Raw genomic sequence first — 24,669 nt, forward strand, 5'->3', positions numbered from 1 at the left:
TAATAGTATATTTAGGCTCCTCTCAGAGAAAGGATGACATCAGAACATTAACTCCATTTACTTGCTTCTAACTTGGTGGTGGTGGTGTATGTTTTTGTATTTTGCTTTTTTTTTTCCAGCCTCATAAAACATTATTATTTCATACTGTCAGTGTTCATTTACCTCTTTATACTTCTTTCCTTTTTGGATTTTATATCTTCCACTTAGGGTCATTTTCCCTCTGCTTAAAGTGCTCCTTTAGTATTCTTTTATATGTATCTGCTGCAGAGTTAACTCTTTAGGTTTTTGTTTGCTTAAATAATTTTATTTTGCTTTTATTCTTTCTTGTTTGTTTATTTTTTAAGATTTTATTTATTTATTCTTTTTTTTTTTTTAAAGATTTTATTTAATTATTCATGATAGTCACACAGAGAGAGACAGAGAGGCAGAGTCACAGGCAGAGGGAGAAGCAGGCTCCATGCACCGGGAGCCTGACGTGGGATTCGATCCCGGGTCTCCAGGATCGCGCCCTGGGCCAAAGGCAGGCGCCAAACCGCTGCGCCACCCAGGGATCCCCTTATTTATTTATTCTTAAGAGATACACTGAGAGGTACAGAGACAGGCCGAGGGAGAAGCAGGTTCCCTGTGGGAAGCTCAATATGGGACAACTAAGCCACCCAGGTGTCCCGTTTGTTTTTATTTTTATTTTTATTTTTCTAAAGATTTTATTCATTTATTCATGAGAGAGAGAGAGAGAGAGGCAGAGACACAGGCAGAGGGAGAAGCAGGCTCCACACAGGGAGCCCGATGTGGGACTGACTCAATCCTGGGACCCTGGGATCTTGCCCTGAGCCGAAGACAGACGCTCAACCACTGAGCCACCCAGGTGTTCCCAGTTTGTTTTTATTCTTGAAATATATTTTTGCTGTGTATATTAGTATGGCATTTTTTTTCTCTTAATAATTGAATATATCATTACCATCTTCTGGCTCTCATTATTACTATTGAGAAAATAGCTTTCATTTACTTCTTTTTTTTTTTTTATTTACTTATGATAGTCACAGAGAGAGAGAGAGAGAGAGGCAGAGATACAGGCAGAGGGAGAAGCAGGCTCCATGCACCGGGAGCCCGATGTGGGATTCGATCTCGGGTCTCCAGGATCACGCCCCGGGTCAAAGACAGGCGCCAAACCACTGTATCACCCAGGGATCCCTCATTTACTTCTTATTTCTATGAAAGTATTGGTTTTTTTTCCCCCTGGCTGCTTCACAAATCTTTATATGTGGTGTTCTGTAGTTTCACTATGATGTGTCCTTTTATTTTTCTTGCTTGTAATTTGTTGGATTTCTTTGTTGGGTATCATACCAGTTCTGGATAATTATTAGGCATTGTCTCTTCAGATATTATCTCTGCCCTGTTCTCTTTTTCTTCTTCCTATGAAACTCCAATTAATTTTATGTTAGACCATGTCACTTTGTTTACTTCTTTTTTCTGTTTTATTTTTGTCTCCATAATGCTCCATTCTGGATAGTTTCTTGCCTTTCAGTTCCCAGATTCTCTGTTTTGTTTTATCTAATTACTGTTAATCCCGGTGAATTCTTATTTTTGTTATTTTATGTTCCCTGCTGATATTTTCAAGCTTGCCTTATCATTTTTTTTAAATCTAGTAGACCTTGTTTTATAATCTGTATTTGGTAATTCTGACATTTGAAGTTTTTATGAATCTACTTGTTTCTTATTTTTCTTAGCTGTTGCTCTGGGCTTTATTTCTTTTATGCTTCATTTTATTGACTGTGTGCCGCTCATTGTTCCTGAAAAATTATTTGTGAAATTTCTTTAGGATCTAAGACAAAGATGTGTTCCTCCAGGGAAAAATTTTATTTGCTTCTTCCAAGTACCTAGAAATTTTACTCATCCAGTACTACTTTCAATTACTGAATTCTTGGCTTTCATTTTGTTTGTTTGATTTATTTTGTTTGTTTCATTCACCCATTCAATATTGATCTGGATTGTGTTAACATTTCTCAGGGGAGCCCTTGCCTCCTTCATTGCCAAGGCAACTTCCTTGTAGTTCCTGAAGGTGGAGGAAAGTTTTCTTTGGTTTACACTTTCCCTGAGTATAACACTTTGGAAGCCCTGGAAACTTGAAGTGTGAAGGGTATCCTTTTGAACCCCCTGCCATCAGTGGACCTGTGATTATCTATCTGCTTGGCATATTATACCCTGGAAATGGAGATTCAAGATCTGCAGGTACCCTTAGGGCAAATGTGACTTTGGTGCTTCATTTATGTGTCTTGTATTCCTAATTTCCCTTAGAATTTGCCCTGGCAGATCCCAACTATTTTATCAACTCTTCAGTGCTTTTAATATCTTTTTTTCCTATTTTGCCCTGTTTTTATGATTATTTCCTAAGAAAAGGTTTAGACATTCTAGCCTGCTGTATTTCCAGAAATACTCTAAAATCTTTCAGCCCTTGGCCAATATTTATTGATTATATAACAGAATGATTAATTTTAGTATTGCAGCTTCAAAGATACAAGTAGTGCAAATATTGCCGTGATTGGGTATCCCAGTGCTTTGTAGCCTGTATTGAAATAGTTGCATTTGGTTGGGATAGGAATGTTGGTCTCAAGGAATGGGATTCTACTTACAGATTAAAAAACAAAATTATTTTGTTGGGATCATTTCAGTTTATTTTCTTTTCTTTTTTCTTTTTTTTTTTTAGTTAGTTTATTTTCTAAAATGAGTGTTACGTAGTTTTTCCTAATGAAGGATAAATGCTGACTATGAAAACCCAAGTCGAAGTGGTAAAATAGAAAGTCTCCTCCAGAAGAACTATTATTGAAGAATTTAGTGGGCATAAACATATAGTGTTCATTTGATAGATTTGATAGATTTCCTCATTTCTGTTGTTTATTTATTTAACCAATATCCTATGAACATTTTTGTGTCCTATAAATAGTGCTGTAATGAATGTACTTGTAATATATCTGTACTTTAGGCATTTCTTTTCCTTCGGATAAATTTCCAAACTGTAATTCCCTAGTCAAAGAATATGCTTACTTTTAGATGTCATCACCTAATTGCTAGCAGATTATCAGCAGTTTGTGGGTTCCAGTTTCTGCATAGCCTCCTAATACTGAAGTTTCATTGTAGTCTTTGTCAGTGAGAAGAATACCTTGTTTTACCTTGGATTTCTTCTTCAGTGATATTAAACATCTTTTCACAAGTTTAATGGCCTCTTTTAATGCTTATTTAGGCTCTTTGCCATTTATTTATTGGAGTATTTGTTTTTTTCTTCCTGATGAATAAGAATACATTATTTTTTAAGATTGTTAACTCATTATCATTTATATGGTAAACGTTTTTACTTGTTTGTACTTTTATCTTTTAACTTTATGTTGACTTGCCATTCAGGGGTAAAAAAAATTTGGAATCAAATTTATTGGTGCTTTTCCTTTATGTCTTACTGGTTTTGTGTTATTCTAAGATGTTCCTATATGGTTTGTATTTTTAATGTCTGTTTAAAAAGTCCATCACCACAGAAAATCATAAAAGTACTTGTTTATATTTTCTTGTAACTTTTATGTGTACTATGAGGAAGCAATCTGCTTTTCCCATTTTTTCTAATACCTGCAAAATATCCTGCCATCTTTTTAGTAAGTTCCTACTAATCTGAAATACACATTAAATCACAAATTTTTTTTAAAAATTTTATTTATTTATTCATGACAGACACAGAAAGACAGAGAGGCAGAGACACAGGCAGAGGGAGAAGCAGGCTCCATGCAGGGAGCCCGACAAAGGACTCGATCCCTGGTCTCCAGGATCATACTCCAGGCCGAAGGTGGCGCTAAACCGCTGGGCCACCAGGGCTGCCCTAAATCACAAATTTTATATCCAAATTATAGGGGTCTGTTCCTGATTTTTCTGTTCTGTGCCACTGATTGATCAGTCTGCTCATGTACCAGTGTTATACTGATGTAGTTATGTTGTTTTGTAGTATGTTTTAATAAACTAGTCAAGTTTCCCTGCTATTCTTTTTTAAGATTTTATTTATTCATGAGAGACACACAGAGAGGCAGAGACAGAGGCAGAGGGAGAAGTAGGCTCCGTGCAGGGAGCCCAATGTGGGACTCGATTCCGGGACTCCAGGATCACACTCTGAGCTGAAGGCAGGCGCTCAACTGCTGAGCCACCTAGGCATCCCATCCCTGCTATTTTTTTTTTTTTTTAAGATTTTTATACATTTATTTGTGAGAGACACAGAGAGAGAGAGGCAGAGACACAGGTGGAGAGAGAAGTATGTTCCACGCAGGTAGCCCGATGTAGGACTTGTTCCCGGGACTCCAGGATCATGCCCTGAGCCAAAATGCAGGTGCTCAGCCGCTGAGCCACCCAGGTGTCCCCATCCCTGCTATTCTTTATCAAAACTTACATGGCTAATTTTGTTTATATTTCCAAGTGAACCTCAGAATTAATGTGTGAAATTCCACAAAAACAGCCCTCCAAAAGAGAGCAAGAGTTAACCTCTATGATGATTATACCTCTATAATACTTTTTCTTGGGGGTGGGGGAGAAAGATGAAAAAGGAAAAAAAAACAAAAGGAAATGAAAACCCCTAAGCATTGGGTTTTATTTTTTTTTTAAAGATTTATTTATTTATTTATGATAGACATAGAGAGAGAGAGAGGCAGAGACACAGGAGGAGGGAGAAGCAGGCTCCATGCCGGGAGCCCGATGTGGGACTCCATCCTGGGACTCCAGGATCACGCCCCGGGCCAAAGGCAGGCGCTAAACCGCTGAGCCACCCAGGGATCCCATAAGCATTGGGTTTTAGAGAAACTTGACATCTGTGAAATTTGAATACAGGAGAGTGGTATCACTGTGTAGGTCATGTTTTACATGTCTGTGACGCTGTGCTTTTTCTTTATACGTAACCCCCATATTTCTTAAGTTTATTTCTAAACATTTCTATTTTATAGAATTTTTAAAAATTTGAATCTACTTTTTCTTCCATTACATGTTCTGATAATAATAAATTGTATATGTGGAAGCTATTGGTTTTTGTATGTTTATTTAATATTTGGTCATCTTACCCAACTCTTTATTATTTTGCAGTTGATTTGCTTGGTTTTCTTTGTGAATACTTATATCATCCAAAAATGACACTTTTTAATCTTGTATCTCATTTTTACCCCTTATCACATCAGCTAAAACTTGTATAATAATGTTGAGATGATTGTGATACTAATGTTAGCCCTTGTCTAGTTTTCCTAACTTTGATGAAAGTGTCTCTGGTATGGCACCATTAATTTATGCTGTTTCTTAAGAAATACTCTCTTGTATTAAAGATGGATACTTCCAGTGTTTTTTGTTTTTGTTTTTTAAGAGTTGCCCAACAATGCTAATCCTTTTTGGCATCTAAAGGGAAGAATCTTGATTCCCCCCCCCCGCCCCGTCCCCACCATTAACGTAATGAATTATATCAGTTTTGCTAATAATGAACCAGTTTTAGTGTTCTATGGAACTTGTTTTGCTTGTATTTATTTTCAATTTTTGCATCTAAGTATAGTATGGTGAGGATAGAATTGAGAGTGAAATAAGCTCTGCCTATTAGGGGACAAATGTGTTAATCTTCATTTACCTACAGGATAAAAATAACATTTCTTTTGTAGGTTTAAGGGAATTATGAAGTTGATTTGTTGAACTCCACAAAGTAAACTGCAAATGCAGTTATTTAAATACAGAACAATTAAAATGTAATTTTACAGGATTCAAGTAAGATAACACAGATTTATAGATAGGCTATAATCCAGTGGTACTTCTGTTATGCTTTCCATATTTGTTTTCAGAAAAGGTGTTTTTCAAAAATACTCTTATTTTCGATAACTGTGTTTTAGTGTGTTAACATGTTTTGGCAATTTCAGGTTTTCTTTCTCATGTAATTTGTGTGTTTTCTTTAATGTTTTTCAGCGGCGAGTAGAACAGCCCCTCTATGGCTTAGATGGCAGCGCTGCAAAGGAGGTGTCAGAGGAGCAATCTGCTCTGCCCACCCTGATGTCAGTGATGCTAGCAAAACCTCGGCTTGACACGGAGCAGCTGGCACAGAGGGGAGCTGGCCTCTGCTTCACTTTTGTTTCAGTGAGTACTGAGGCTGAGTTGATTGCAGATCCTTTCCTTATTGCTCTGGAGCTCCTTGATGAAGTTTGAGTAATTATTTTGGTGAAGAGATGATGACATTTCTAACTATGTGACTTCTAAAGGTAGTGTGAATTTACTCAGTCTCCCTTGATATGAGGGGCTGAGAGAGACTGCTTTGTTAAAATCTGAGCAGATCAGGGGCTGCATTTTGGGCTTTGCACTCAGCACAGAGTCTGCTTGTCCCTCTTCCTCCCCCCAACTTGTGCACTCTTGCTCTTAAATCCTTAAAATCAAACAAATTTTTAAAAGAAAAAAGTCTGAGCACATCAAGGGAGAGGAAATGTGGTTTTAGGTTGACGGAGAAGTAAAGAAGGTACAGACCAAATTCTATTATAGCCAAAGTACTTGTCTAATTAAAAAAACAAACAAAAATCTTCAAACTCCTGGCATCACTTATTTGAAGCATTATCAGATCAGTCAGATTTTTAGCGTGTAGGCAGGCATCCTGTATCCTGTTTGCCAGTCATTCCCCTCTGTGGTATTTGGGTGACCTGTATGCTCTCACCTCTTCACAGTTACTTTTTCCAAAAATATTTGGCTACCCATTGGCTGCTTTCACCTTGCTTCTTCCTCTTTCCTTAAAGAATCAAGAATTTGAGTATTATGAAAATTTGACCCTGTTTGTATTTGCCAAATTATAATTTAGTTTGACTCAAAAGTTGTTATTTTTCTTGTTTTCTATGCCCAACCATGGATGGTGTAAAGCAAAAAGAAAGCCCCATTGCCCTATTCTATTTTTCGGGGCCTCTTTAGAGCTCATGTCACCACTGATCCAAATTTCTTTCTCTTCTGCTGGTTTACTTTCTCCACTTATAACCTGAATTTCCTCTTTATTTGCTTTGTGGATTCTGGGTCATTGACCCGCCTGTAGTTGTATATTCAAAGGACCATGAGAATGGTGGGTGTCTTAAGGAAAGGAAATAAAAATTATAAAATAATTAGCTAGGGACCCATTGTATACTATTGGGATTTCTTTCTCTTTTCTTTTCTTTTCTTTTCTTTTCTTTTCTTTTCTTTTCTTTTCTTTTCTTTTCTTTCTTTTCTTTTCTTTCCTTTTCTTTTTTTTCTTTTCTTTTCTTTTCTTTCTTTTCTTTTCTTTTCTTTCTTCTTCCTTTTCTTTCTTCATGAGAGACACAGAAGGCAGAGACATAGGCAGAGGGAAAAGCAGGCCCATCGCAGGGAGCCTGGTATGGGACTCAATCCTGGAACTCTGGGATCATGCCCTGGGCCGAAGGCAGACGCTCAACTACTGAGCCACCCAGGCGTCCCCTGTTTGGAGTACTTTCTTACAGTTATTGCTCTTCCTCAAAGAAGAGATACTACAACTTTTAAACTTACAGAATTTTTTAGGAATGGAGAGACTTGTATGAAGACAGTATACTTTTATCTGTGGGTGGCAAAAGAAGCACAACATAAACATAAATATACTGACAGTGAGTGCCTCGGTGGCTAAGTGGTGGCTAAACATCTGCTTTCGGCTCAGGTCATGATCCCAGGGCCCTGGGATCGAGTCCTGCCCGCATTGGGCTCCTGCTCCACAGAGAGCCTGCTTCTCCCTCTGCCCCTCTGTGACTCCTCCCCCAAATAAATAAATATATGTGTGTGTGTGTGTGTGTATATATATATATATATATACACACACACACTCACAGCAGTATGCCATAGTTTGAGAATGTCATGGTTCTCTATAGTATTGTTTTAAAGAATCTGTCTGTGTGTGTATATGTAAATTACATTGTGTGTTTACTATTCACTGACTATTAAATCTTCATCTTAGATCTAACATTCTTAGGTAAAACCTTGGATAATCAGAGGTTTCTTTGCCTTAGAAGCCACCTCCATTTCACTTGAGGGGAGTTCCCTTTCTTCATTGCACAAATGCTCACTGAGTGCCCACTATTTGACAGACATGTTAAGTACACAGGGGAGCTCCTGGGTGGCTCAGTTGGTTAAGCATCTACCTTCACCTTAGGTCATGATCTTGGGGTCCTGGGATTGAGCCCCACATCTTGGTTCCCTGCTTGGCAAGGAGTTTGCTTCTCCATCTCCCTTTGCCCCTCTCCACAGCTTGTGTTCTCTCTTTCACTCTTTCTCAAATAAATAAATAAAATCTTAAACAAGTACACAGGATTTTCATCAGCAAAACTCAGTCCCCTAATATGAGTCTTCTATAAAAGGTATGGGAATACAGGCTTGGGATGGGTGCACATGGATAACCACCTGCTCAGTCCTATCAGCTAGTACACTCAGGCTGTCAGAGGAGTTGCAGATGCTACAGCCAGATTGTTCTCATGTATAAAAGACATGGCAGAGGAGTTAGAAAATGATCACGTCCGAAGAAGGAACAGGGAAATAGTATGAAAACCAAAGACCTAAGTGGTTTGGTACAGTTCTGAATCTCTTTGCTTCTCTGTAGCTCCAGCCAGGATATAAGCTTAGTAATATAAAGAAAGCAGAAAGCAAAAGTTGACAATAATATATAAGAAATGTTTTGAATCTCCCGGTGCATGGAGCCTGCTTCTCCCTCTGCCTGTGTCTCTGCCTCTCTCTCTCTCTGTGACTATCGTAGATTAAAAAAAAAAAAGAAGAAAAGAAATGTTTTGAATCAATACAGTTTCCAAAAGAATAGGCAAAAAAGGCCATGAGAGACCATTTTACAGGGAGAAAAAAGACAAATGACTAATAACATGAAAAATGCAAAATATAACAGAACTTTGACCTATCAGTGTCAAGAATTGATATATTTGATAATTCTCAGTGTGGTTTATAGTTTGACACACATGCAGGTTTGCATGATTGGTTCAGTCACTTGGACCAATTAGTAATCTATCTGAGTGTTAAATTTACATATCCTGGGGTCTAGAAACTCCATTCCCATAAAACTATACGAAGATTTTTATTGTATTGTTTATAATTGCAGAAACCTGGAAGCATTTCCCTTCACCAGTGTTTCAGAGGAACTTAGAACAAGGATATTTGTGACCTCCACACTGCTAACCCCAGTGATCATTCTCAGAACTAATCTGTCCAGCATGATTCATAAGCCACATGTAATGACTCCCTTCTCCTAGCACATGCTTTTCTCTTGGCTTCCACTCTTGGAACTTTCTCATTTCCCAGACCACTAAACAGTGGAGTGTCCCAGGGCTCAGTCTTGAGACTTTTGTCTACCTTTACTCTCTACCTAATCTCATTTAGTTTCTTTGCTCTAATTATCAGCCATATGCGGAGCATTTCCAAGTTTCTATCTCTAGCCCAGAGCCCTGCCCTGAATTCCAAACCTGTGTGGTCACTCACTGCTAGTCTTTGTGTCTCATAAGTATATCAGATCTAATATGTCCCCAATAGAGTTTTTCATTTTTGTCCCCTTGTTCCAAACCCATTTCTTCCATAGCCTTCCACCTCTCAGTAACCATCAGCTCTCCTTTTGTTTCAAAACCTTGGAGTCATTCTTTTTTTCTTTTTTTTTTTTTTAAGATTTTATTTATTTATTCATGAGAGACATAGAGAGAGAGGCAGAGACATAGACAGAGGGAGAGGCAGGCTCCCTGCAGGGAGCCTGATGTGGGACTCGATCCCAGGACCGGGATCATGCCCTGAGCCAAAGGCAGCTGCTCAACTGCTGAGCCACCCAGGCATCCCTCTTTTCTTTATTTTATATCCGAATTACAAGTCCATCAGCAAATCTCACTATTAAGAATATGTTCAGAATCCTCCTACTTCTAACCTTTTCACTATTACTGACTGCTTGAACTAAACCGTTGTCTCCCACTGAGGATATGGTAGGAGCCTCCCAGCCTGATTGTTTTCTCTGACCTCTGTTTCCTTTTAATCTGTTCTCAACAGATTAGAGTGTTTCAGTCAGGCCTGCTCAGAGGTGCTTAAAATGGCACAGAAAACTTTGCATGGGCGGTTTCCCCCATTGTGCTGTATGTTACTAGTCTCCCTTCCCTACCGGATTCCGTCCACACTGGCTACCTTACCGCCTCAAATACTACCTGTCATGTTCTCACCTCAGGACCCTTGCACTTGATGTTGCCTTTGCCTTCACATTCTTCTCCCAGTTACTAAGCATGCTCTGCTTCCTCAGTTCTCTGACTCTGCATCAATCTACACTGTTAGAGGGGCATACCCTAACTACACTGTAGAATAACACAGCTCCTCTCTGCCCATCCCACACAGTGTCTAGCTCCTGTGTCTTGCTTTGTCTTTCTCCTTTGTCTCATCACCAGCTGACCTGCCATAATTTACTTCTTTGTCTGACTCTTCCCCTCCCCCACTAGAATGTAAACTCCATCAGGTCAGGGACTTTGCTTTGTTCACTTTTGTATCTCCAGTGCCAGAACTGGAACTACTCAAACAAGATACCAGTGTAGTACTATATTGCATGAATTTATAAAGGTATCCTTCATGTAGGGTCTAGTGAAATGCTATATAGTTGACAGAAAAAGTGAGATAGGTGTATATAGTTTGTTATTTTTAAAAGATTTTATTTATACAAGAGACAGCATGTACACGTACAAGCCTATACATATAAAGCATGTACATGCGCAAGGAGTTGTGGGCGCTGAGAGAGAAAGAGAGAGGGAGAAGACAACTCCCCACTGAGCAGAAGCCTGATATGGGGCTCAATATGAGGACCCAGAGGTCATAACCCAAGCCAAAGGCAGAGGCTTAAACAACTGAGCCACCCAGGAGCCCCTAAGTATATATAGTTGACTTATATATTTGACTCTTGAACAACACAAGGGTTGGGGCACCACCATCCCCCATGCAGTCAAAAATCATGCAGTATAAATTTTGACTCCCTAAAACTTAACTGCTGATAGCCTACTATTGACCAGAAACCTTACTGATAACAGAAACAGCTGGTCAACACAAATTTTGTATGCTATTTGTATTGTATATGGTATTAGAATAAAGTAAGCTAGAGAAAAATGTTATTAAGAAAATCATAGGAGAGGGTGCTTGGGTGGCTCAGTTGGTTAAGCATCTGCCTTCCAGGCTCAGATGATGATCCCAGAGTCCTCAGAACTAGCCTCGTGTTAGGATCCCTGCTCAGCGGAGTGTCTACTTTTCCCTCTCTCTCACCCCTCCTCCACACTTGTACTCTCTGTGTCTCTCTCTCTCAAATAAAATCTTAAAAAAAAAATTCATATGAAGGGGGCACCCATGTAGTTCAGTCAGTTAAGTGTCTGACTTCATTCAGCTCAGGTCATGGTCTATCTCAGACTCCTGGGATGGAGCACACCTTTGAGCTCTGCACTCAGTGAGAAGTCTGCTGTCACTCTCCCTCTTGCTCTGTCTCTCCCCAGTCACCTGCCGCTTGTGCTGTCTTTCAAATAAATAAATAAAATCTTTAAAAAGGATGAGGGGGCACCTGGGTGGCTCAGTTGGTTAAGTGTCTTCCTTTGGCTCTCAGGTCATCATACTGGGGTCCTGGGATCAGCCCTCGAGTTGGGCTCCCTGCTTGATGGGGGGTCTACTTCCTCTCTCTCTGCCCTCCCCCCCCACTCATGCTCTCTCTTGTCTGCACTCTCTCTCTCTCTGTCTCTCTCGCTCACTCTCTCTCGCCCTCTCTCAAATAAATACAATCTTTTAAAAAATGGGTTATGCTTTAGTATTTTATTTATTTTTTTTTTTTTTTTTTTTTTTTTTTTTTTTTAATTTTTATTTATTTATGATAGTCACACACAGAGAGAGAGAGAGGCAGAGACACAGGCAGAGGGAGAAGCAGGCTCCATGCACCGGGAGCCCGACGTGGGATTCGATCCCGAGTCTCCAGGATCGCGCCCTGGGCCAAAGGCAGGCGCCAAACCGCTGCGCCACCCAGGGATCCCTTTATTTATTTTTTTAAGAGATTTTATTTATTTATCCATAAGAGACCAAGAGAAAGGGAGGCAGAGACATAGGCAGAGGGAGAAGCAGGCTCCATGCAGAGAGCCCGATGTGGGACTCGATCCTGGGACCCCGGGATCACACCCTGAGCCACCCAGGTGTCCTTGTTTTGGTATTTTAAAGTACATTTCAGAAATCCTGACTTCTTATCTTTGAATAACTTAACAGGCATTTCCTAGGAAATATTAACATTTTCCTGGATAGTGAATTAATATTATCACACTTTTATTGGTAAGTGTGATTTTTTTTTTTTTTAGATTTTATTTTATTTTATTTATTCATGAGAAACACAGAGACACAGAGAGACAGAGACCTAGGCAGAGGGAGAACAGGTCCCTGCGGGGAGCCTGATGTGGCACTCACTCCAGGGACCCCGGATCTCGCCCTGAGCCAGATCTGAGCCAGATCAGCATCTGCCTGAACTGAAGGCAGATGCTCAGCTCAACCACTGAGCCACCAGGTGTCCCTATTGGTGTCACTTCTTATGTAAAATAGAACTTTGCTCTCATCATCTGGCCCTTTTTGGCTGCATTGACATATAGTTCCTTTGGAAAGGCAGGTTAAATGCTTAATTCTTACAGTTTAATTAACAATTTAAATTTTTTAAAGAAAATCTTAATTTTTAAAGTAAGGGATAATAGCTGTATGAAATGGTGACAACTTCTGCTTTCATTTTTATTTTGAATTTGTGGGCTTTCATGGATGTGTATCCATCGATAGAATTATTTCTTCTGGTGTTCAGCTGGTCACAGCCTTTTACCTTTTCATCAGTTGATGAACATTTGCATTGTTTACAATTTTTGGTTATTATGAATAGTACTGCTTTGAACATTCATGTCCCAAGTTTTTGTATAGGCATATATTTTCATTCTTTTAGGTACATACTGAAGAGTGGAATTGTTGGGTCACATATAGTAACTTTCTGAGGAACTCTGAACACTTTCCAAAGCAGGTGTACCATTTTGCAAACCCAGCAGCAGTGTATGAGGTCCTCCATATCCTTGTCAACACTTGTTGTCTGTTTTGATTCTAGCCACCCTAGTAGGGGTGAAGTGATGTCTCATTGTGGCTTTGATATGCATTTCTTGAATACTAATGATATTGGACCTTTTTTCCACTTTCCAAGTATATATCTTCTTTGAAGAAATGTCTATATAAGTTCTTTGGACATTTTTAAATTGGATTGTCTTTTAACTGTTGAGTTGTAAGGTTTTGAGTTTAATTTCGAAGAAGTCTAGTTTAACTTTTTTTTTTTCTTTTGTGGCTTATGTTTAGTGTTGTAGTTAAGAAGGCTTTACCTAACATAAGGTCATGACTCTACTCCTGTTCGTTCTTCTCACTGTTTTTTTAGCCCTTACATTTAGGTCTATGATCCATTTTGTATCATTTTTGTATGTGTATGTGGTGTCAGGAATGAGGTCCAACTTTATTCTTTTGCATATGGATATCCAGTTGTCCCAGCAACATTTGTGTGAAAAGACTTTTCTTTCTCCATTGAATTGTCTTGGCACCCTTGTCAAAAATCAGTTGACCATAAATGTAAGGGGTTTATTTCTGGACTCTCAATTCTACTCTGTCAATCTGTAAGCCTATGCTTATGTTAGTACCACAGTCTTATTAATTATTGTAGCTTTGTAGTAATTTAAATTTTGAAATAAGGCACTGTGATTCCTTCAACTTTGTTCTTTTTCAGGATTATTTTGGCTGTGGGATCCCCTGCATTTCCATAAGAATGTTAGGATCAGCTTTTCAGTTTCTACAAATAAACCAGCTGGGATTTATAGCAGCTGTGCAGAATCTATTGATCAATTTGGGGAGTATTGCCCTCCTAAGTCTTCTACTTCATGAACATGAGATAAATGTCTATTTATTTAGGTCCCTTTATTTTCTTTTAATGATCTTTGCGGTTTTCAGCGTATAGATCTTGCCCTTTTATTTTTATTTTTTTTTAATTTTTATTTATTTATGATAGTCACAGAGAGAGAGAGAGAGAGAGAGAGGCAGAGACACAGGCAGAGGGGAAGCAGGCTCCATGCACCGGGAGCCCGACGTGGGATTCAATCCCGGGTCTCCAGGATCGTGCCCTGGGCTTAAGGCAGGCGCCAAACCGCTGCGCCACCCAGGGATCCCAGATCTTGCCCTTTTATTAAAATTATTTCTGAGTATTTATTCTTTTTGATGCTATTGCAAATAAAAGTTTTTAAAAATTTTTATTTATTTTCAGATTGCCCTGTGCTAGAGAAATATGGTAAATTTTTATATATTGATCTTATATCCTGCAGTCTTGTTGAGTGTGGTTTTTTTTGTTCTAATAATTTTCAGGTATGATTTTCTGTATAAAGCATCATGTCACCTGCAAATAGAGATAGTTTTACTTCTTTTTTAGTCTGGAGGCCTTTTATTTTCTTGCCTAATTGCCCTCTAATACAATGTTGAATAGAAGTGGTTCAAGTGGATATCCTGTCTTGTCTTGTTCCTGATCATAGGAGGAAAGCATGTGATCTTTGACAGTGTTAGGTTAGCTGTGTATTTTTTCCAGAGATATCCTTTTTTGGGGAAGAAATATTTTCATTTTGAGTTTGTTGAGTGTCTTTATCATGAAAGAGTGCTGGATCAGAGAAATACAAATCAAAGCCACAATGAGGCAGCACCTCACACAGGTCAAGATAGCTAAATTTTAACAAGTCAGGAAACATGTTGGTGAGGATGTGGAGAAAGAGAAACTCTTACACTGTTGGTGGGAATGTAAGCTGGTGCAGTCACTCTGGAAAACAGTAAGGAGGTTCCTCAAAAAGTTAGAAATGGAACTACCCACAATTGCACTACGTGGTATACCCCAAAGATACAAATGTAGTGATCCAAAGGGGCATCTGCACCCCAAACTGTGGAAAGAGCCCAGATGTCCATCAACAGATGAATGGATAAAGAAGATGTGATATATTAGCCATCAAAACAAAACTAAATCTTGCCATTTGCAACAACTTAGATGGAACTAGAAGCTATTTATTATGGCTGAGCAAAATAAGTCAGAGAAAGACAATTATCATATGACCTCACTCATGTGGAATTTAAGAAACAAAACAGGATCATAGGAAAGAGGGGAAAATAAAAAGACGAAATCAGAGAGGGAGACAAACCGTATGAGACACGTAATCATAGGAAATAAACAGGGTTGCTGGAGGGGTGGGGGTGGAGGGATGGGGTAACTGGATGATGGCATTAAGGCGGGCATGTGATACAGTAGCACTGAGTACTATGTAAGACTGATGAATCACTGACCTACCTCCGAAACTAATAATACATCATATGGTAATTAATTGAATTTAAATTTTAAAAAATGAAAGAGTGCTAGATGCTTTCTGTGTATCTGTTGAGATGATCATATGGTATCTTTTTGTTCTTGAAGTTTCTCCACTATTTTTTTCTTCATTAATGCTGCTTGTCATATAGTAGGCTTTTTTACTCTTAAAACATACTTTTTTTAAAAAAAGATTTTATTAATCTGTTCCTTGATTATTTTTTCTCTTTATCCTTTTCCTCTGGAAAGTCTAATTGTTTTGGAGCTGTGTTCACATTTCTTAACTTTACTTTCCTGCTTTATTTGAATTCTTGTTTTATTTTCTGAGAGATTTTCTTGATTTTCTTGTCTTCCAGATGACTGATTCTGTCTTCAACTATGTTCATTTTATTGTGTAGCTAATCTATTCAGTTTTCAAATTTTTGATAATCTTCTACTTTGTTACAAGTTCATTTTTTCATGTTCTTTGCTGCTTTTTCATTTTTATAGCTGTAGTATCCTTCGGCCGGCCCTCTTTGAACTTCTTATTTTTAAAGTTGTTTTTATTGAATTATCTGTTTTCTCTTGGATCTTTTCATGTTGGATCTTCCCTTTTGTGCTGTTGGATTCTTGAAAATGTGTATTTAGTATTTGTTGAATGAATTTAGAGTGGTTAATAGAGATCTTTGGCATGGATTTTTCTGTACAAGTAACATAGTGCTGCTTCCCAAATGGTGAGGGGCTGACTGTGAGCTCTCTGGAGTGTCTGGTAAAGTCTGGGCACAAAGACCAGCTCCTCTACAAGCATCAAAATAAGGAGGGCTTTGTTTTGATGCATAAACTGTTTTACTCTCTACAGTACATTCCATTTCTTTCTCCATTATATCAGTTGTGGAGGGCAGGAGTACTGTACATTCTTTGCTTTTTTTCTTCAAGCCACAATATTCACACCAGGAGCCCTCTGTCCCCTGGACCCACTTTTTTTTTTTTTTTAATCTTTTTTGGGGCAGCTTGGGTGGTTTAGCGGTTTAGCACTGCCTTTTCAGCCCAGGGTGTGATCCTAGAGACCCGGGATTGAATCCCACATCAGGCTCCCTGCATGGAGCCTGCTTCTCCCTCTGCCCGTGTCTCTCTCTCTCTCTCTCTCTCTCTCTCGAATAAATAAAATCTTTTAAAAAATAATAATTCTTTTTTTAATAACTACTTTCCCTCCCCACTTTTTCTATCAATTTTAACCCAACTACTTTTGTTTGTTTCTTTAAATTTAAATTTATTATTTAAAAAAATTTTTTTTAATTTAAAAATATTTCTGTGGACACCTGGGTGGCTCAGCAGTTGAGCATCTGCTTTTGGCTCATGGCATGATCCCTGGTCTGGGTTTTGAGTCCCACATCGGGCTCCCCATAGGGAGCCTGCTTCTCCCTCTGCCTATGTCTCTGCCTCTCTATGTCTATCATGAATAAATAAATAAAATATTTTTAAAAATAAAAATATTTCTGAACCTAGATGCTCTTTTATTTCTTAGTGCTATTATTATTTCATTTTAAAAATATGTTTGCATGTCAGGGGCACCTGGGTGGCTTAATCAGTTAAGCATCCCACTCTTGATTTTGGCTCAGATCATGGTCTCAGAGTTGTGAGATCAAGCCCTGCATGGGGCTCTGTGCCTGGCATGGAGCCTGCTTAAGATTCTTTTTCCACCTCTCCATACGCCCCCTTTCCCTCCCTCTCTATTAAAAAAAAAAAAAGATCTTTGTGTATCAGTAGGACTTGGTAGATCAGCTTATCATCATAAATTAGAAGCCATGTTCCTTTTATATAATAGGAATAAAGAATACAGACATCTGGGGAGTTTTGCAAGGTGGGGGTTGGACTAAATTTACAACTACAGTGGCCTGCTTAGCAAGGCCAGCAACTTCTGTTCTTATTTGGGAGACTGTAAGCTCTCTTTGTTTTCCAGTTTTGCATTTTTAGAGTTTAACCAGGAGGTTCACAGTTAATATGAACGAATTCTGAATGATCAGAATTAAAGCATTTTGCTGTAGACTCACTCGTCATAATAGGTCCTTCTATATCTGTAGTTCTTTTACCTTTTGAAGGTATTATTTTCATTTTTATGAGGATTTGTTACCTCATAACCTGTTTCCATTTACTCGGCTAACTTTTTGCATTTTACTTATCATTGAGCTATTTGTACATGTTTTTACAGAAGGCTTTAATTTGGAAACACCCCACTGAATTACATTCTTGCACCCCGTTTGCTGGAAGAAAACCTACAATCAGAAATGAGCACATATAAAAAGGGCATTTTAGCAAAGCTTGTATACCAAAGCCTAGAAGTTAATAGAAGAGCCTTTTAGTCATGTGATTCTTTTTATAAGGGAGGAAGAGGAGAGAGAAAATCTCAAACAGGACATCACGCTCTCCCCCATGGAGCACAGAACCCTTTCATTCCTGGGGCTCAATCTCATGACCCTGAGCTGAAGTCAAGAGTTGGCTGCTTAACTGACTGAGCCACCTAGGTGCCCCATGACTCATCATAATTATAGTTCTAACAGTCATATTTGTTTAGAAATACGCTTTAAAGGGTGCCTGGGTGGCTCAGTCGGTTAAGCGTCTGCCTTCAGCTCAGGTCATGATCTCAGGGTCCTGGGATCAAGTCCCATGTTGGGCTCCCTGCTCCGGGGAGGCTCTCCCTCTTGTGTACTCACCCAAGTGCTTGCACTCACTTGGGCATATTCTCTCTTTCTCTCTCTCTCTCCCCCTCCCTCCCTCCCTCCCTCCCTCTGTCAAATAAATAAAGTCTTAAAATTTTTTTAAAAAAGAAATACACTTCAAAAGGAAAGGATTATAAGAGGAATCTAATGATAACTAAAGGAGATAATGCTCCTATAGTTCAATATAATACTTGAGGTTCATAATGATGACCTTTATTAACTAGTAAGTAAAAAAATTTGTTGCATGATAGAGTAAAGAACACTTTCATTTTTTGAATTTTCCTATACTGGCTCTAATCACAGCTCTGGCACTTATAGGCTGTGCATGTTATTCAACCTCTTTGAGATTGGTTTCTCAGTTTTTACTTCTTTGATCAGTCTTTTCTCTTCCCCTTGTGTTTACATACATGTTCTCTCTGGGGAATGACCTGATCGTTTCCTTCAAGTCTTAACTCATACTACATTCCTGAGGAATTCATCCCTGACCTTAGTTTAGATTATGTGCCCTGTTGTATACTCTATAGCACTTATCTCAATTGGAATTTTGTGTTTATTATATGATTATTTAAGTTTGTTTCAATAAATATTAGCTGAGTGCCTAATAAATCTTCTCTGGGATTGTAAGCTTTACTAAGGCAGAATAATGACTAAGTCTGTGGGCTTTGTGTCTTTAATTTTTAAAGATTTTATGTATTCATTCATGAGAGAGAGAGAGAGGCAGAGACAGGCAGAGGAAGAAGCAGGCTCCCTGCAAGGAGCCCAGTGCGGGACTTGATCCCAGGACCCTGGGATCATGCCCTGAGCCAAAGGCAAATGCTCAACTGCTGAGCCACCTAGGTGTCCCGGTTTTGTGTCTGTTTTACTTAGTCTTTGTGTCCCTGACACCTAACATAGTGCTTAGACATGGGGAGTGAGCAGTTGTTGAATGAACACAAATGGAAATAATACCATTGTTTATCCTACTTACAAAGCTGTTGTGAGCCTTCAAGATGATTATGTGGATGAAGTGTTTATTAGTTTGCTTGTGGTCTGGTTGGGACAGTATCCCTAACGTAATAATTAACTGCTCTGCTGTTGGCCCTTGAGAGAGGCAGCTCTCGTGGATACAGGGAGTCCTGAATTCATGCTTTCTCCCTTACTGGTTCTGTGACCCTGCATAGGTGCTTAATATCTTTGATTTGCATTTTCTTTATGTATAAATGGAAATAATAACTACCATAGGGTTTTTTTTTTTTTTTTATGATAGGCACACAGTGAGAGAGAGAGAGAGAGAGAGAGAGAGAGAGAGAGAGAGAGAGAGAGAGAAAGGCAGAGACACAGGCAGAGGGAGAAGCAGGCTCCATGCACCGGGAGCCCGATGTGGGATTCGATCCCGGGTCTCCAGGATCGTGCCCTGGGCCAAAGGCAGGCGCTAAACCGCAGCGCCACCCAGGGATCCCACCATAGGGTTTTATAAAGATTGGCGTGTGGCTATCACAGTGAAGCAGTTAGCAGACAGTAGTTATGCAGTAGGTAGTGGGCATAGCATTGGTCCTATGTTAATGAATAAGTGAAATAGTTTAAGGAATATATAGAAAGTATCAGAAAATTCACTTATATGGAGACATTATATTCTCTGATAGATGGTAACAGTAGATGTATTGTCATTAGCCCATAATCCTTAGAATATCCAATATTTCCTAATTATGCCTGTGATGGATTGTATTGTGTTAGGTTCAGTCTTTTTTAAGAGGACTTTTGGTGGGGGTGCCTGAGTGGCATAGTCAGTTAAGTATCTGACATTGGCTCAGGTCATGATCTTGGGATCATGGATCAAGCCCCCACATCTGGCTCCCTGCTCAGCAGGGAGTCTGCTTCTCCCTCTGCCTCAGTTACCCCCTCATCATGTTCTCTCTAGACTCTCTTTCTCTCTCTCTCTCATCCTCAAATAAATAAAATCTTAAAAAAAAAGTAGAAGGACTTTTGAAAGTATGATTGTATATTCCTAAATAGTTGAATTATATTAAGGCTTAGGCTTTATAAATTTTAAAATGCTTTAGAATGCCCTATCCATTGTGTATAAAAATTACAGTCAGCAAATGACAGTATTAGAAATCATCCTGCAGTTTTGGACCACAGTGTGTTCATGGGTAATATTTGCAGATTTAGAAGATTATTCTGAATAGTAGTTCACAGTTCTTTTCTGCCCAGAGTCATGAACATTCCCTGTGCATGGAATGCTTTGCCAGCCTTTTCTGACAAAAGCATATTTCCATACAAGTGAAAAGGACATGTTACTACAGGAATAACATAATTTTCTCTAATTTACATATTTAAAAATTCATTTGGGCACATTTGATAATTCAGACTATTTATAGGGACATGATCTATGCTACCCTGTTAGCTCTTGCTTCTCATTTAAATTGTTTTACTTTCAGCTTGGCTATATAGCCCTGACTTCTGACTTTCCTCAGAAGGAGTTCGTTTTCTTTCTTTTCTTTCTTTCTTTCTTTCTTTCTTTCTTTCTTTCTTTCTTTCTTTCTTTCTTTCTTTCTTTCTTTCTTTCTTTCTTTCTTTCTTTCTTTCCTTCCTTCCTTCCTTCCTTCCTTCCTTCCTTCCTTCCTTCCTTCCTTCCTTCCTTCATTTGATTATTTGATTATTTATTTATTTATTCATGAAAGAGACAGAGAGAGAGAGAGGCAGAGACACAGGCAGAGGGAGAAGCAGGCTCCATGCAGGGAGCCCGACATGGGACTCGATCCCGGGACTCCAGGATTACGCCCTGAGCCAAAGGCGGCGCTAAACCGCTGAGCTACCCGGGCTGCCCAGGAGTTTGTTTTATATAATTGTTTGCATTCATACAAATTTGTGGCAGGGGATATCCGGCTCGCTCAGTTGGTGGAACATACAACTCTTGATCCCAGGGTTGTGAGTTTGAGCCCTACGTTGGGTATAGAGAATACTTTAAAAACGAAATAATAAAATCTAATAACAAAACAACAGATGTTTGTGGAGAAAGATGCAAAACTTTCTAGTGATTAGTGATACCTTTATTACAGGCTCAGCAAAACAGTCCCTCTTCTACAGGATCTGGCAACACAGAGCATTCCGGCAGCTCCCAAAAACAGATCTCCATCCAACACAGACAGACCCAGGTAGGTTGGTGATCAATAACAGGGGAAAAGATGTTCTTAGGAATAAATTTAACCACATGTAAAATCTATGAGTCTTCTCTTTGTCTTTCCTTTATTTCTCTGACTTTGCCTCATTATTTGTGTATATTATACTCAGAACTTGCATTTTGAATATTAAAGTCTTTTGGAAGGTGCCTTAACTTTTTGAAGTGTTTCTTTACCAAATTCTGGTGTGTTGCAGAGAAATGTTTATGGTATAGTAAGTTATTGAGGAAAGAGCACTTACTTGGGAGACCTCTAGGCCTGGGTTCAAATTCTGGCTCTGCAACTTACACTATCTTTTTGGGCCTCAGTTCTTGAATACAAATCATCTGTGAAATGTGATTGTGATTATACTCTCAGACAGTGTATACAAAATGATTATTAGGGCAATGCTTATAATATATTTAAGTGAATGTTAATTCCCTGCTTTATGAAAGTGGTTAATTTATTCCTTGTATCTGCTCATTTGACAATACCTAGCTAACTAAACTCCTTTAATATGTGGCACACTGACATAATTTTCTCCTTAAAGACTTTTCAGAAACTATTTTTAATTTAGGGAATGTTGTGAACATTCAAAATTAGTATCTGAGAAGAATAGTGGATACACCATCCATTCTGTAGTGTTGAGCTAGCCAAATAGTACACTGTGTTTTCTTGAAGTCTCTGGCAATGTGTTACCTTCAAGACAAGATGCTTGGCAATCTGGGAGAATTTCTTAAATCTCAAGAGCTATATATACAGCCTTCAGGAGTAGATTTTAATTTTATTTGAATTAGCAGCTTTTGGACAGTTGAACAGGTTTTTACAGAAAACTTCTCTCCCCTTCTGAGTGTTTTTTGTTTCCACTAGGTGGCGTGTGTGTTCTTTAGAGATTTGGGTCCTCTCTGAACTCCTTTTCTATTCAAAGTTAGTTTCATTTCTAGAGTAGTATGTTTCTGTATTGCTCAATGCACAGTCATTTGAGAATTCATATATTTTATACCAGAGTTAACATGTATTTAAGTGCAGGTGTAGCAAAACATAAGACTTAAAGAATGGGATCAGGAAAGCAGATTTAATTTCTTAAGCCACGTGATTGCAGGCTATTTGTGTTAGCAAGTGCTTTTTTTCCCCCAGAAAAGTAATGAGAAAATTATGAGATATAATATTTTGAGACTAATCTTAATTTGTTTTTTGTTTGTATAGTCTGACCTCACAATAGAAAAAATATCTGCACTAGAAAACAGTAAGAATTCTGACTTAGAAAAGAAGGAGGGAAGAATAGATGATTTGTTAAGAGTAAGTATTAAAATGTGGTAAGAGATTTTATAACAAACTGATTGATACTGTGTGTATTTGGATTATGCACATACCATAATTATTGTCACCAAATAATAAAGTTAAATAATGGGCAGCCTGGGTGGCTCAGCGGCTTAGTGCTGCCTTCAGCCCAGGGCGTGATCCTGGAGTCCCAGGATCGAGTCCCATGTCGGGCTCCCTGCATGGAGCCTGCTTCTCCCTCTGCCTGTGTCTCTGCCTCTCTCGCTCTCTGTGCTTCTCATTAACAAATAAATAAAATCTTTAAAAAAAACTAAAATAATAAACATTTGGATATTTTCCTTTATTTAATCTGAGGGAATCTCAGTAGGAACTAGGATCAAACTTGTATCTAAGCACTATCTGCACTATCTTTAAATTGGAAATCTTATGTTGTAGAATTTTAATATTTATGTACTAGAGAAATAGACATGGAGTATTGTATTTCATTTGCAACTGTGGGAAACAACATAAAATATTGTTTTTCTGTTACAGAGAAGTTTTTGTAATCTTTTTATTTTTTATTTTTATTTATTTTTATTTTTTTTAAGATTTTTTTTATTTATTTCTGAGAATACACAGAGAGGAGAGAGAGAAGCAGAGACACAGGCAGAGGAAGAAGCAGGCACCATGCAAGGAGCCTGACGTGGGACTCGATCCTAGGTCTCCAGGATCAGGCCCTGGGCCAAAGGCAGTGCTAAACTGCTTGAGCCACCTGGGCTGCCCTGTAATCTTTTTAAAACTATTTCACAAGTACTTTTCAGCCCTGGTTTTGCATTTTGTATCTTTTATAAGTATTTGAGGTTTTTTTATACTTGGAAGAGTAACTTCAAAAATACCTGATCTGGGGACACTTGGGTACACTTGGGTGGCTCAGCGGTTGAGCGTCTGCCTTTGGCTCAGGATGTGATCCCAGTTCAAGGGATAGAGTCCCGCATCGGGCTTCCTGCGGGGGAGCCTGTTTCTCCCTCTGCCTGTGTGTCTGCTTCTCTCTGTGTGTCTCTCACAAATAAATCCATCCTTCCTTCCTTCCTCCCTCCCTCCCTCCCTCCCTCCCTCCCTCCCTCCCTCCCTCCCTCCCTCCCTCCCTTCCTTTCTTTCTTTTCTTCCTTTCATTTTATTTTTAAGATTTTTTTTTTTTTTTTAAATTCATGAGAGACACAGAGAGGCAGAAACACAGGCAAAGGGAGAAGCAGGCTCCATGCAGGGAGCCTGATGTGGGACTCAATCCCGGGTCTCCAGGATCACACCCTGGGCGGAAGGAGGAACTAAACTGCTAAGCCACCAGGGCTGCCCAAAAATATTTTTTTAATATGCAATTTACCATATTGACTGACTCACTCTTTAAAAAACTTTGTTTTTTATTATAAAAGCAGTATATGCCTATTCTAATAAGTTTAGAGAATGCTGAAAAAATATGACACCCATAATTCCATTAACTGAGTAATAACATTTGGTACATTTCCTTCAGTAATTTTGAGCCATTTGTAGTGTGTGTGTGTGTGTGTGTGTGTGTGTATACACACACATATATGTAAATGCATATATAAATCAGTCTTCCTGATTTATAAATAAAATTGACTAACATTTTTATCTTGTCCAATGATTTAGAAGGTGTAGGTTTGATCTCATTTGTACTAATGCAGTAATTTTCCATCTGGCTCCATGGGGCCCTGAAGGTTCTATTGGAAGAACCTCCAGGGCTCGCATAACACAGCTGGGTGCGGATCTGCAGTCTCTCTCCCTTATTGAGTAAGACTGTTTGAAGAAGGGTTTTGTTTATTAACAATAATAATAATGTTTAATAATAAAGGTAATAAAATTCACGAGTATTGTGATTATCACCCTCCAAAAAATTTCACCTCTATTTCTGTAATTATCAAAATACAGTAAAACATAGTGTATTTGGCTCCCTCGTGTATAAAACCTGGAATCGAGCACGTATCTGAACCATAAGCCTAGTCTAAGTAACATATGATGTCTTTAGACTATTATTATTACTTTTAATATTTTTTATAAGAATGATTCTTATATTACAAGCAGTTTTATGACCTAATTTACAATAATTAGTAATGTGTCAAGCTCATTGGCAGTATTATTATTTTTTTGGTCTTATTTCATATTTTGGTTGACTGCAATA

General features: G+C 38.6%; 1 protein-coding gene across 2 annotated transcripts in view; it reads left to right on the forward strand.

The window, feature by feature from the left end:
* TLK2 (tousled like kinase 2) overlaps positions 1 to 24,669 on the forward strand; it is a 120,999-nt gene that overhangs the window by 52,990 nt on the left and 43,340 nt on the right. For both annotated transcript variants that reach the window (XM_055337354.1, XM_055337358.1), the window contains 3 exons: positions 5,956 to 6,123; positions 21,114 to 21,209; positions 22,419 to 22,511. In XM_055337354.1, the coding sequence (XP_055193329.1) occupies positions 5,956 to 6,123; positions 21,114 to 21,209; positions 22,419 to 22,511 (357 nt within the window). The remainder of the gene's footprint in view (positions 1 to 5,955; positions 6,124 to 21,113; positions 21,210 to 22,418; positions 22,512 to 24,669) is intronic.

This window comes from Nyctereutes procyonoides, unplaced genomic scaffold, assembly GCF_905146905.1.
Source record: "Nyctereutes procyonoides isolate TBG_1078 unplaced genomic scaffold, NYPRO_anot_genome, whole genome shotgun sequence".
NCBI lineage: Eukaryota > Metazoa > Chordata > Mammalia > Carnivora > Canidae > Nyctereutes > Nyctereutes procyonoides.